Source organism: Cygnus olor, chromosome 8, assembly GCF_009769625.2.
Source record: "Cygnus olor isolate bCygOlo1 chromosome 8, bCygOlo1.pri.v2, whole genome shotgun sequence".
In the NCBI taxonomy this organism is placed as follows: domain Eukaryota; kingdom Metazoa; phylum Chordata; class Aves; order Anseriformes; family Anatidae; genus Cygnus; species Cygnus olor.
Window position 1 is genome coordinate 10,034,251 of NC_049176.1, and position 13,698 is coordinate 10,047,948.

The window sequence follows — 13,698 nt, forward strand, 5'->3', positions numbered from 1 at the left end:
AAGGTTGCTTTGGAGTTTTCTAACTTGAATCAGCCCTGATCACGAGTGGCTTCTCTAGAAAAAGATTTATCCTTCTTTCTCCTGTGTATAGGAGAAAGTTTTCCTGTGGATTTTTCCACTGCTACCTTGGGCCACAGTTAGTTGAAAGAATTCCTGCAAAGCAGTATGCTGCCATGTCTTTGCTCCATACATTTTTATATTTTGGAACAGCCTTCTTCAAGGTTTTCCTTTCATAGAGGAAAGTTGCCAAAGGACGCATCTGATTCCGTCATTTATCACCTCCTGTGGAAAAACAGTCTTGGATGCATGCATTAGTATCAGATATCAAAACTGAAAGCAAACACACTGCACAGAAGATGCACCGATTTATTAATAGAATAAAAATGTAGTGACACGTTTTTTCCACTATTAAAGCCACAGAGACAATCGGTGTCCTGTTTATATACTTGATGGCGTCACTCAGCAACTCATTCATAAATTCTGACACGTTCAGCTCAGGTATTACAGAAAACGTTTCCACAAGGAAAGCAGCCTTCCTCTGTTACAAAGTGGAGAGCTATGAATGCTGTCCCCAAGGTTTGCAGCTGCATCAGTCTATGGGAGCTTTTCATGTCCTCTATTTGAATTCCTGAGACTTTCTCCACCTGGAATAGCTTTTTAAAGCCTTTCAACAACAACAGGCAAGTAGCTGAACTTCTTGTGGGGTACAAACCCACTCTTCAGGCAAGAGAATGCATTGATCATTACATGACAACAGGCTCAATTCCAATATAATGTTGGAATTATTCATTACACGGTCCCTGCTGATTACCGGTATTTTGAGGCAAACAACAATAAAGAAAAACATTTATAAAGAAAGAGCTTTAATCATAACACTCTCTCTTCTGTGTTTCTAATTCTACATTGTAGATTCTGCCATGTCTTAAACTGTCGCCCACCGTCTTATTTAAACCATAGCTGCGGTGAGTTCATAGACAATTTGTTATGAACATGTAGCTTTGTGTGATCTAGCATTATCTGAAAGAAACAGGCAAAGTGATAAATAGGAAATACTACAATTAACTTCGCAATTTGCCTCAATATGTGAATTTCCTTTCAATCAGGTACAGGAAAGAGTATCAGCTATGAAGATATTTAAAGCATGTGCTTGGGTTTGACAGGCTTAAAAACCGTTGAAAACTAATGCTTTATGCATACAAAGGAAGATAAACATCCTATTGCATTTGTCAGGAGAAAAGTGTGTTTAAAAGCAGCATAAGTGAGTAAGTTGCAATGTTTTCTCCTGTAGATACGCATCTCTTGCATGCTGTTTGGAACAGGTTATCTGTGATATCAATACACAGAAAAGCCTTTAGAAATACCCTACTCTTCACCTTTGAGCATCCTGATTCAAGAAGGTACAAAGCCCTATGAAGAGGGTATTAGAAATGAAGCTAAAAAAATCAGAATGACGAGGACAGATGGTGAACCCCAAAAAAGGGTTCTGCAAAAGAAAACCAAAAGAGCCTGTAAAATTTGAAACAAAATTAAAGGAAAAGAGAGACGAAGTGCATATTACTGGCACTGCAGAAGCCCAGAGATATAACATACAGCCCACAAGCCCGCAGAGAGTATTTAATCCATAACCGGATGGCTTGTCTGAACGCAGTAGTCATGTATCAAAGCAAGCTGGGGAGTCTCCTGGAGTCACATTTACTGCTTGAGGCTGGCTGTCCATATTGGAGAGGGATTTGGTAGCAGAGTTTTCAGACTGCAATTGTTCAGAGAGAGCAGGAGAAGCAACACCACGGTTAGCATGCTCGCTCTCCTTTGCTGTAACACTGGGACTGGGGTTTTCCTTAGCCAGCCCAGCATGACCGTGCGACTGGCTGACTTGTCTCCCTGCTTCTGCCTCCTGCTGCTGCAGCATCCGCTCCACCTCTATCTCAAGTTCCAGATTTTCCTCATCTGCCTCCACTTCCAGCTGCTGCATTAACTCCTCCAGCTTCCTGGCCTTGCGGAGTTCGTTCTGCTGTATGATTGTGCACAGGTGCTCCGTGAGGTGCTCCTTAATCTCCGTCTTGTGTTGGAGGTCCAGCTTGGCTGCCACGTACTCCGACTCAGCCTTATCGTACCGCTTCCTGCAAAATCATCATCATTTCTCGTGGGTTAGTTCTCAAAGCACTTTACAATCCGACACACGGACAGATACTTTAAGCATCCCTGAAATGCAACGTGCTCTAATGCATTATGCCAGCGATTTCATGACATGCTGTTAAGTTAGTCAAAAGAGGGGAAAAAAAGCGTGAATAGATCAAATCTTCTCCTCTTGATGCATTAGCCTCCATTGCTGCTGCATTTTAAGAGTTAATTCGCTTGTCTGAAATACATGGATTGAATCACGAGCAAGCATTTTTACTGCATGTTTTAAGAGATGCATCACTAGCAGTAGAAAGAAACCATCAGAAGTTGGAGTGTTTTCACACTTCAGACAAACAACTAGCCAGTGAACTGGAACGCTGCACAACTGTTTTGCGTTCTCCCAACGGATACAGATGCTACAACGGTGCTACACACATTGACTCTCAGACCCGATCTAGAAGCTTACGCTCTGGCCACCCAGATACACAATCAGAAAATCATGAGCGGCACAGACTGACACAGCATATGACATCAATAGTGATCACAACTTTTGCATGGCAGCAGATGTAGAATTTTATTGTGAGCATCCCCCCAACACACCCCTCCTGCCAATTTGCACTTCCTGTCATGGCAAATACAGCAAAAAGGAAATATTCCAAATGTTTATTGAGGTCAACGCATCCCCTACACCTAGCACTTTAATGGTTGGTGTCCACATTAGTGATGCATCTTCAACCACATTCAGTGAAACTGTATATTAATTTTGTTTAATTATTAAAGAGAGAAATGCTATCTTGCTCATCAGGAAAGGGCACATGCAAAGGTTTTTGCAGGGTGACTACGCAATGTACCTTACAAAGCGTTCATAAAACCAGTATTAGTGAGGTAGTTGAATAAAAAATCCAGCTGTTGTATAAAACCACATTCAAGTATCTGGTTAAACAAAGCAACAGAAAGATAGGAGAGCTCTTTTGCTTACAGAAACAGAAGGAAAAAAAGACAAAATATTCCCCAAATATGTTCTCCTATATAATAATCACTAAACTTCTACCAAGCTGTAAAGGCTGTGTCTGCAGTGAGCAGTTGATGCCCACTTCCTTCACAAGAAAGTCAAGATTTTCCTGGGCCAGGTATCCAAAAACAGAAGAGCCAACGCTATAGTGAAAATTTCTGCACAGTTAAACCTTTGGGCTGAATTCACACATCATCTTCACATCATAATTATGAAAATTCCATTCCACAGCAATTGTCAGATGCCCTTTGCCATGTGCTAAGAATTACTTAACATTGTACTTCTTGACCCACTGAAAAAAAGGGGATTTTAGCCCTAAAATAGAAGGCAAAGACCAAAAAATTGCTTTCAAAGATGCCACTTAAAAGTAAACCAGCTTTGTCTCATAACGCACAAAAACTGCGGCACTGGAATGATGTAACTCACATTTCCAAATCCCTCCCTCACAAAAAGAAAGACTTACTAAGTTCATCAAAGTCATTAAGTGTATTGGAAAGCTCATCCTCTTTGTCCTACCAATATCCCCTTTTGTCATCTTCATTAAAATCTGCTTTCCAGAAGCCAGAGCTGGTTGTTATACGCTCCTTTGCCATTAAGCATTTCAAATAGACATGTTGTTATAAAATTTTGCTAAGGAAATCTGCAGGAGCATCTAACAGTTTTAGGAACCAGAGTTAAACCTAAAATACACTAAAATGCTTTCCCACTTGAGGTTCTGAAATTCAGTATTTATATGCACTCAGCTACTGAAACTACAGCTAATCTCAGATATTTCAAATGATAATTATGCAAAAGAAATCCTTATTTTTTAGCCACCACTGCTATTTTTTTTAAAAGACTAATTACCGTGTTTATTGGCCTGTGGTCAACATATAGCAGGATTCATAAGGAGAAAAAGGAGCTTAACACATTGAATCATGAACCAAAAACCGCAACCGAACATTTCCATTTTATTAAACAGCTACATAAACATGCTGATGTTTATCTACTGATGTTGTGGTTTACCCACAACTAATAGGGTGTTCCGACTAATTTCTTGCATTTAAGGAACTCATCAGAACCAGAGTGATTAAAGGCACATTGCGAAGGGTGAAAGCCTTCTTTTTACTTAAATTTTTCACCCCAATTCCAAAAGCACTTCAGTACTATTATATGTCTTGAGCTTAATTGGCCCATCGATTCTAACAGGACCAGAGCTGTCATCAGCAGGAGTTTCCCTGTAAAGGACTTTCATTTTAGGACTTAAAAAAAAAACACAAAAAACACAACAACAACTCTTTTCCCCGAGAATAAACAACCTTGAAACAATAAAGCAGGGCTTACGGACAACTGCACAGCTAAAGCAGTCAGTATGTCTCTTGACTGCGTGAAGTTGGAAAGCACAGTCTGCAGTCACAAAACCTACTCCATTTTCCAGATTCCAAGGGAAAAATGAGGAAATGAAAGCTTTTACCTCAGGATTCCAAAGCCCCACAGACTGTCCACTTTAAGTACACGTTATTACAATGACTTAAGATGATCTTTCAAGGTCCCTTCCAATCCCTAACATTCTGTGATAAGTCCATTACTGCTTCAGTGACATGAAACTGCTTTTGCTCCCTCTGCTCAGGCAGGGCTATTCCATTCTCCCTGTCAGTCACTTACCGGGCATAGGAGTAGTCTAAGCTGGCTTGATCAATGCGGTTCCGCAGGATGCCGATGTCAGCAGATACCATGTCATCCAGAGCTTGTAACTCCTTCTGAATCCTTTTTAGCTTCACTGTTTCAGCTTGAGTTCTTTTGGATCTGCAAAAGGAAGGTGCATGTTTTTTCTTTACAAGCCTCTTTTCTTGACATAATGGGCCTCATTTCATTTCCAAAGCAACTATCTTCTTTAAGAGCTACTCAGAAGGCTGCTTCTTTATGGTCTACGACTTTTGATCTTACTTAATATCCACAGGGATCTAAAATGCCTGCTATTAAAGGACTACAGCAAAATTACGTAATGACTATAATCAAAGTGCCTAAAATGGATTGTGTTTCTTTCACTGGGGAAACACACAAGAAGCTGCAGTATCTAAGTAGTTCCCAGCATAAGGAAACAGGAAATGGCTTGGGGAGGGGAGCGAGAGGGGGAAGGGTATTTAGCCCCGCAAATATCCCCTTTCAAAGACGACCGGTTAACAGGGGCCAAAAAGTCACCTAACCTAAGCTTGATTTCCATTTTGTGAAATTATTCCCAAAAGCCCTAGCCAAATCCCAGTGAAGTCAATGGAAAGTTTTACATCAAACACAAAGGATTTCAACCAAGCCTATGTAACCTTTTTCAACCCTGCATATTCATTCCTAAGGGCAGCAAGCTGTGACAGACTTCACTCCCAAGCAAACCAAGTAACTTTCAACAAGCTTTTACACCAGGTCACTCTGTGACTGTCATTCATCACCACGAGCAAAAACGTGCTTTTCACTGCTTTACACCCGCAGCAGGTACTTGAAAAGCAAAAGCAGATAATGTAGAAAGTGAAACCATCTCTCACTAGGCCAGCTGATGCAGGTAGACAGAAAGAGACACCCTGTAGTACTGCCTAGAGCCCAAAGAAGGCCTTTCAATCTCAGATGTAGCTCCTCAGCAACCACCTTCTAGGTCCTCCTCTCCCTCCTTATGCCAGCCTGGTGGTCACACCCATGTTTGCTGTCCCACAGTGACTCAGACCAAATTCACATGTATTTTATCTCTGCCTGGCAAAGGAAAAAAAAACCTTCAGAACCTCAAAGAGAATCTTCTGCACTGTACAGACCGTATTCACGTTTGCTACCCAAGAGCTTTAATGGGCAGAACATAATCACGTCTGGGAGAAGACTGTGAGCCTGAGAACTGCACGTGTCCTTCCTCAATCCAGTGTTATCAGCTCTCCATATCAGACCTTATCTGCCTGACAAACCTTGCCTTATTTGCAGTCTTAATTACCTTGCTGGACAACACTGTACAGTACCTTAAAGTCTGGTCACCAGAGGAGCAAGAGCTAACAATTGTGAGGTAAAGTGAATTTCTATATATTTTAATCAGCCAGGAGTAAAATGCTTCTTAAACTTTAAGTTGGCAGTCTTCCCCTTTCAACATTACTTTCACATACTTATAAGACAGACACGTAGAACAGAGAGGGGAGGGACGAGTGAGATTTAAACAAGACAATATGGATTAAAAGACGGATTAAAAGCAACCCCTTTCTCAGCCTCAGGCCACGTCACAGCACAGCCCCTCACCTCTCAGCAATAGCTTTGGCCAGGAGTGCCTTCTTGCGTTTATTCTTCTCTTCTATCAGCCGCTGCTCTTGTTGGAGGATTTCCCATCGCGATTTTTCCTGCCTGCTCATTGACAAAAAGGTCAAAATTAATCCCAAGTTCAATTCGCTCCCTGTCCTCCACACCCCGCCCCCAACACAAATATTCACCATCATATTTCCTGGAGCAAGATCTGACAATGCCAAAGGAACAATAAACAGGTTTCCCTTCTGAGGAAAGAAGAATCACCTGTAAGAAGCCATTCAGCCCAATAAAACATTTTCAGATGAAATCTGCTGATCAGAACAAAAATCTTCATACACAAATAAGCTGCTACTTAATTCAAGTTTGCTGAAAGAAAGAGCATATGGCACTTGTTCAGCATTGGATGTGAATTTTCATTTAAAGGATGTACTTCACCGCTAGGTAAAAGCGGTTTCAGGTTTCTTTCTAGCCGCTATAAATTATCTGTTCAGTTTGCCAGTGCAGCCTCTTTTTTTGGGATTTTTTTTCTCTATAACCTCTCACAGTTCTGCTTTACGATACAGACCCCAAATAATTAAACTGATATAAATGAAGGGCGGGTAAAAATGACAATGAAATTGAGCAATGAGGCAGAACAAGAAGTCACTTTTGCCACCAAGGAAAGAGTTGCATGGCTTCCGTTTCCTAGGGCACATCTACCAAGAGGCACAACCGGCCCCAGAGGATGGAAGGCCAGGTCCTAGGTGAGAGGGGACACCCTGCGTGAACACAGCTGGGCAGGATTAAGGAGAAACAAAATCTGCTTTGCTGCCTTTCCATCTTGTAGAGATCTTCATGCTTTCTCCTAAGGAGTCTGTTCCAAAGTCTTGCGTAGCTTTAAAATGCCGAAGTAACTCAGCTGCGTTTATTTTAGCAATCATTTCTGCACAAGAATATCTCTTCAGGCTTCTCCTCGCCACCCTATTCCTAAACCCCCCCAGAGAAAAACATTTTTGATATGGTTTAAATCTGACTGCACGGGCTGAGACGAATTCAGCAGATTCAGTGGGCGGCTGCAGCAACTAAACATCATTTGCTCTCCACACAGTGGAAAGCTTCAGTTATCTTCTCCCCCGTCAGAAAACGTCTGTGTTTTTCACCACCAGGAAGGGGCTGACCAGCCAGTACCCCTGGTGAGCAACAGCCACGTGAATAATTTGGTACTGCTCTGTCAAGTGCTGCTCTTCTGGCAAAGGGAGAGCTACGCGCAGGTGGGCGATCCCAGCCAGGCAGCACGGCCAGCAGCTGCTGCCTCTCCAGAGACATCTGTGCGACACAGAACCTCCTGCGAATGAACTCAAGGCTGCAGCAGCATTATCCAAGAGTTTTAAAAATACACTATGTGCCCTAGAAAAAGAATTTGCCTTTGGTCCTCACACTTTGCTTTAAAGACAAGAGAATAACTGTGTGTGCTCTTGTGAAAAAAACAGCACTTGGATACAGACAGAAAGAAAAAGATGAAGAGGTAAAAACCAAGTCATCTCATATTGGAAATTCTGCCCTGTCTGGCATTTGGACAACAGCCTCCTTTTACAGGCCACTGTCTCTATCTGGATGCTGAACAAAGTGACTGCTGGATGCAATCAAACTGCCAGACACCCCTCTGGGGGCTGATGCACAGGGTGAGGACTTGAATCATAAAAGATACAGAACCGTTTAGAACAGAAATTTTCTCTCCTTATCAAAGCAATAGTAAAAATTCTGCAGCGATATGGTGAAGGGGAACACAAGTCACTACTTCTACTGTATCTACTCCCAAAAGGTACAGCTACTTTCTCTTGTGGATGCTGGCTTCTCTGCACAGTGCGCCACAGGTCAGGTTAGGTCTTCATAAATCGCGTTTATTCAGCCCCACATTTTGTGTGCTTTATGATCTATAGTCCCACTGCCAGAGGAAATTATTTCAAGAAGGCACAGTCTGTATCTGCATGGATTACAGGACGGAATTTGGTATTGGGTCAGGTTTAACTCAACTAGAGGTGAAAAGCAGACTTCAGCGCAGAGGAAGCAAACACGTGCTCTCAAACCTCCCTGTTAGATACAGGAAAGTTCAATACTGAATTTCACTTTACTGTAGAGGAAAAGAAAGAACCCATATGGAATGAGATCCATCCCCCAATTCTACTGACTTACTAACAATTCCACTTTCTTTTTCTCCACTTTGGTGTTCGGCTTTGCTGGGAGGTTCTGGGCACTGTCACTGCCATTGCAGGGATCTGCCGGTGTCAGTTCCTTCTGCTGCTCTCTGCCATCACGTTGTTTTTGATCCCCCACTGAAGGACTGTGAGGTGGTGACGCAGGCTGCTGAGGATGACCAGGCTGATGTTTCGGCACAGACAGCAGCTGCTCGGGAGGCACAGAGACTGCTCCACCCTGCAGCCCCAGCTTCTGACATTGCTGCTGGAGGGCTTTTTCTCGTTGCAATTGCTTCCGGTTCTTATTTGCAGGCTGGGGACGACGCTGCTGCTCCGATGGTTCAGATGAATCTATTAATGGATGAGGAGAAACGGAATTAAAAGCAGGCCACGAGATCAAAGACAGGCTCTGTAAATTAAACTGGGCAAGCAAACTAGGGCTAGACCAACCCACGGCTAAGATATGCCTGGGTGCCAAGGGGAGGCACCCTGAGGAAAACCCAGGAACCCGTGAATGCTTTGTTAGTCTAAAAATCGCGAGTTCCAGAGCACTTGAAACGACGCGAGGGAGAGATAAGGGGCTTGGACTGGGGGCAGCCGGGGGGCCACGGTTAACCCCCAGCACCCTCAGCCGCTGCGGCCGGCCCCGGGCCCCTCAGAGTCCCTCAGGGTCCCCCCAGAGCCCCCCGGGCCCCCCTCAGAGCCTCCGAGGACCCCCTCAGGGATCCCCCGAGCCTTCCCCAGGACCCCCTCAGGACCCCCTCAGGACCCCACCCGGGCGCAGGCCCCGCAGCCGCCGCAGCTCCTCCTGCGAGAAGCCGGCCCAGGCCCCGTCGCCGGCCATGGCCCTTCCTCCTTCCGCTCGCGGGGTCCTCCGAAGCAAGGACCCGAGGTTGCCCCTCAGCCGCCGCCGCTCGCCCGCCTCAGGCGAACGCCGCGGACAGCCCCGGCCGGCAGCGCGGGGCGGTGGGGAAAGGGCTTCGCGGTGCCATGGCAACGTGGCGGGAAGATGGCGGCCCGGGGATGGGGGGGGACCTAGCAGGGCACCGGACCTGTAGGGACCGGGCTCCCGGGGAAACTGGAAAATAAAAGTCTTGAAAATAAACTGAAAATAAAGTTTAAAAACAAAACAAAACAAAGTCCTGAAAATAAAGTTTTAAAAAACCAAAATAAAACAAACAACAACGAGGCACAGCTGATGGGGCTTAAATTAAGATGGGGGAGCCACTCCCTAATAAAGAGAGGTTAAAGAAGCATCACCACAACCCCCAGGCCATTTGTAGCTCCTACTTAGGTAGTTTGTAAGGACCAGTAAAACTTTTTCTCTAGAGTATCTCAAAGCTTCATTTTTAAGAGTACAGAAAGCACGTCTTAGGGACACATATAGTAAGGGAGCCAAGGGCATGTGCACGGCTAGATGTTGACATACTTTAATTACTTACAGGGATAACACTGAGGTAATTGGCAAGGAAAAGGAGCATTTTCCCAAACTGATGTTTTGAAGTTCTGTTTTGACCATTTTGCTGCTGGAAGTATAAATAATCATAGTGAGGTAACATTCAGCCAGCATCTGCCCTCTGCTTCCCTGTTCTCTGCCAAGTGATTGCAGAGTCCTAGCCTTTACACAGTTTCAGAGAAAAATAAAAAATAAAAAAAAGATAACAGAAGCTGATTATTCCAATAGTAACCAAGACAGGTATCCATCCCAGGGAGGGATGGATTCCTGAAGTAGCACGCTGCTGCCACACTTCTGAGAAAGAATGGTGAATGATGTGGCAACACAGAGAGAGGGGCTCTTGGAAAAAGCCTGCCCACAGGAGTAGCTCACCCAGTGTTAGCTCAGCTCAAAGTGGGGAGCTAGAAACACTCACGGACTGCTAGCTTTTAGCTGAACATTCTTTCAGTTAGGATAAACTTCTTAGCCAGACCTCTCTAATCTTAAATATTAATAATTTTACCACCACATGCATGAGGATTCACGTGCATACTTCCATCCCTAAGTAGAAACTGAACAAGTCCTGCCACATGCAGCAATATTCGCTCACTAGCCATGGGGGCATGCATTTTTTCCAACCAGCCCAAACTCTTGCGGCTGCTTGAAGCCTATCAGAGGTTGTGCAGACGAGTTTACCTCCCACTGGGAGAAAGTCGGGTGGAACACACAAGTCCCACGCTTAGCTGAAGCAGTCCAGAGGGCTGGAGGCTTGAATAATACATCATCAGCAATAAAAAGGGGACATTTTCAGTGCCTAACCACATCCCTCGCGGGTTCCAATCTGTGAGGGATTAGTCAAGCTCTGAAGTATTGCTATGTCCCAGAGCAAGCTCGTTACGCGACGATCATGTATGACTTAGCAATTTATCACAGCAGCACTTCTAACAGCTGCTGCATGACTAACACATCCCATAAATACCAGCCCCGGTCAAAGGAGACATGGTCCTGAACTGCCACTCACAGGCAGGTGTTAAGCATTTCTGCTAGGACTTGGCTGAGCACTTTGGGGAGCAGATGTGTCACCATTTTTCCACCAGCGGCTTGGTTGTAGGCCTCAAGGTGAAACAGAGACCTCGCAGACACCCAGTGGAGGGCAAGTGGAGCATGATTGTCTCCATTCCATCAGCACCAACTGGGAGGTCACCAACCAGGTGCTGAGGGGTGCGGAATGGACCTTCAGCCAGGATTTTGGCTTCCTTTGGGAAACTTAACCAAGCATAGAAGAGATTGAACAAGAACTATAATCTCGCCTTGACTAAAATGCTCTCAAACTCCAGGAAGCCCAGATGGCAGAACCAGGTGCCAACTTGAATTTTATGATGAATCAGTATTGACCAGCCTCACAACAAGATGTAGACACCTAATTCCCTTTTAGTTGCCTACATAGGAATCTAAATTTATCCTGGTACCTAAAATCGCAACAATGGGCCGTGCTTAAACCAAAGATACCAAATGAAGGAGCTTTGCAAAGTACAAACTCCAGACCTCATTCCTGAACCTTAGTTCTTTCTTCTCTTCCAAGTTTTAATGCTGCAAACAAAAATGAAGCACCATATTCTCTTTATTGCAGCAGATATTCCAGGCATAAAAGTCCCATGTGCTTTATAGAAAAAGTATAAAGACTTTTGAGTTGTTAACTATAATGCTATAGGCAAAGCAGCAATCCACTTTAACAGTTTCCATCAGCCAAAGGTTTAATTACCAGCCATTGGGCCAGCCTTCTCCAGGAACAATTATAACACAGTGATGTCATTTCACAGGGCATTTACCAGCAGCAGACTTAGAAAACAGAGTCTGTCCGTGTTCCCTGGCTGATTAAAGGCCTGTGAGCATAACATGAAACTGAATATTTGACACCTAGGAATAAAGTATTTTCTGAGCAAACACAGGCTGGATGAAGAGAAAATAGAAACCTTATTTTCCATCCCCACTTCAGAAAAGAGATGATGGACAACTCAAACCACGACAAAAAAAGCAGTAACGCAAACCTTCCTTTTACATCTGGGACCAGATTAGACTTCGGTATCATTTTGTGATTCGACAGCTATCTGATGAGCAGACCTGATGATGTCTGTGACTGCTGCATCCGTTTTCTGTTGGTCTATTTGGCCTGGAGCCTGCTGGCTCTGGAAGCAGCAAGTAGCATCAGATCACAAAAATATTTTTTCTTCTGAGAGTCCCAAATCAGTGTGGACATGTCATCACAGACCGGCAAATCCGACTCTTTAGGGCAGACCTCAGGGTCAGACCTCAGCTGACATTTCAACCCAGGACAGACGCAATTTGTACCGGGACATAACTTCAATTTGCATTGGTTTAGTTCATACTGATTTTTTTTTCTTTTCTTTTTTTTTTTTTTTTTTAAGTGCCAAATAAGCTCCTTCCTGCAAGGGGCTCCCTGACTTAGACATACATGTTTAATCGGATTCTGCTCCCCACTCTGCACACTGTCGCAGTAACACTCAAAGCAACACAATCCCGGTAAATGACTGAAGAATAACGTGAGATGGAAAGGCATGAATATGGCAGGACAATTTCCTTCCTGCTTGTGTTTCAGACCCTGTTGTGAGTTCCCAAGGACTGTGACATGCAATTAATGAGGCCTGGGGAAATACTCACCATCCTGAAAGAAACCAATGCAAAAATTCCTAAATCCCTTTATTTTGCTTTCTACTGAGAAAATATATCAAACTATATACAGGCAAATACTATCCCACTTTTTACCAGATGGTAACAGAGGACAACTTCAGAAGAAGAATCGCCTTGTCCAGCCATGCAAGGCTACTGTGTGAGCAAGGAGCAAGCCCTGCCTTTTGAGAATGATTTAACTCGTGAATTAATTTCTCCTTTAAAGGATGCTTTTGACATCCAAGCTATGGAAATTTAGTTTGCTGATTCTCAGCGGTACTATCCAGGAAGGTTCTGAGCCTGAGATGAGTAATTAATTTCTTAGCGTGGCACTGAAAGCAAGAGGGCCCTTGAGGTGCAGAAGCGACCAGCAGCCATGCACTAAACCATACCTTTTCTGCAGCCCAGTGAAGGCAATTGAGGTTTTTCTGTTGTCCAGCAGGCTATGGATTAGATTCTGCATTGGGAACCCAGAGCTCAGCCCATGGCAGGATGAGGGTCTGAGTGCAATGAGATAATTGCTGTATTACAGTTTCTCAGCTTTGGGATAGGCTAACAGTGAGTGCTGCGTGTCCTACTCTGCCTCTTGGCTGCTTTAATCTGAACATAAAGCTACAGCCAGTGATTCAAGCCCCTGCAGCAGCGCGAGAACACAGCCCCACTGTAATCGTGCCACTGCCTGCTGTACTGCAGGGGACGGGCTTGCAAATTTACGCAAAAATGCAAATATATCTAATGGGAATAGTGTTTTCAGTGTAAAATGAATTCTCATCCTGCAATGAGAAAGCCACATTAAAAATCACAGCATTATTCTCTCTTCCCAGTTTTTGTTCTCCTAAGCTGCCCAGCGGGATCAAGTCAACACCATCATTTCTGGCACCACAGCAGTCTTGGTTTGTAAGAATTTCTTAGAGGGAAACAGAAATCCACTTATCTAAAGAGCTACCAGGTGAAAAAACTACATGGGAAAACTGCTTCTTAAACCATATAAACCAATGGTTTTCAACATCTTTTGATTTGTG

At 44.0% G+C, this 13,698-nt stretch overlaps 1 protein-coding gene across 3 annotated transcripts; it reads right to left on the reverse strand.

The window, feature by feature from the left end:
* Positions 1–352: 352 nt before the first annotated feature.
* On the reverse strand, positions 353–9,463 carry GORAB (golgin, RAB6 interacting). Of its 3 annotated transcripts, XM_040565245.1 has the most exons (5): positions 9,328–9,463; positions 8,556–8,904; positions 6,377–6,478; positions 4,778–4,918; positions 353–2,120 (listed from the first exon to the last, which is right to left on the reverse strand). In XM_040565245.1, the coding sequence occupies exons 1-5, from the start codon at positions 9,395–9,397 to the stop codon at positions 1,652–1,654; spliced, it is 1,131 nt and encodes a 376-aa protein (XP_040421179.1). In that variant the 5' UTR covers positions 9,398–9,463; the 3' UTR covers positions 353–1,651. The 3 variants fall into 3 exon arrangements, with proteins under 3 accessions (XP_040421179.1, XP_040421181.1, XP_040421180.1); XM_040565247.1 differs by lacking the exon at positions 9,328–9,463 and having other exon boundaries at positions 8,552–8,687; XM_040565246.1 differs by lacking the exon at positions 353–2,120 and having other exon boundaries at positions 4,774–4,918; positions 9,328–9,453.
* Between the last annotated feature and the right edge of the window lie 4,235 nt (positions 9,464–13,698).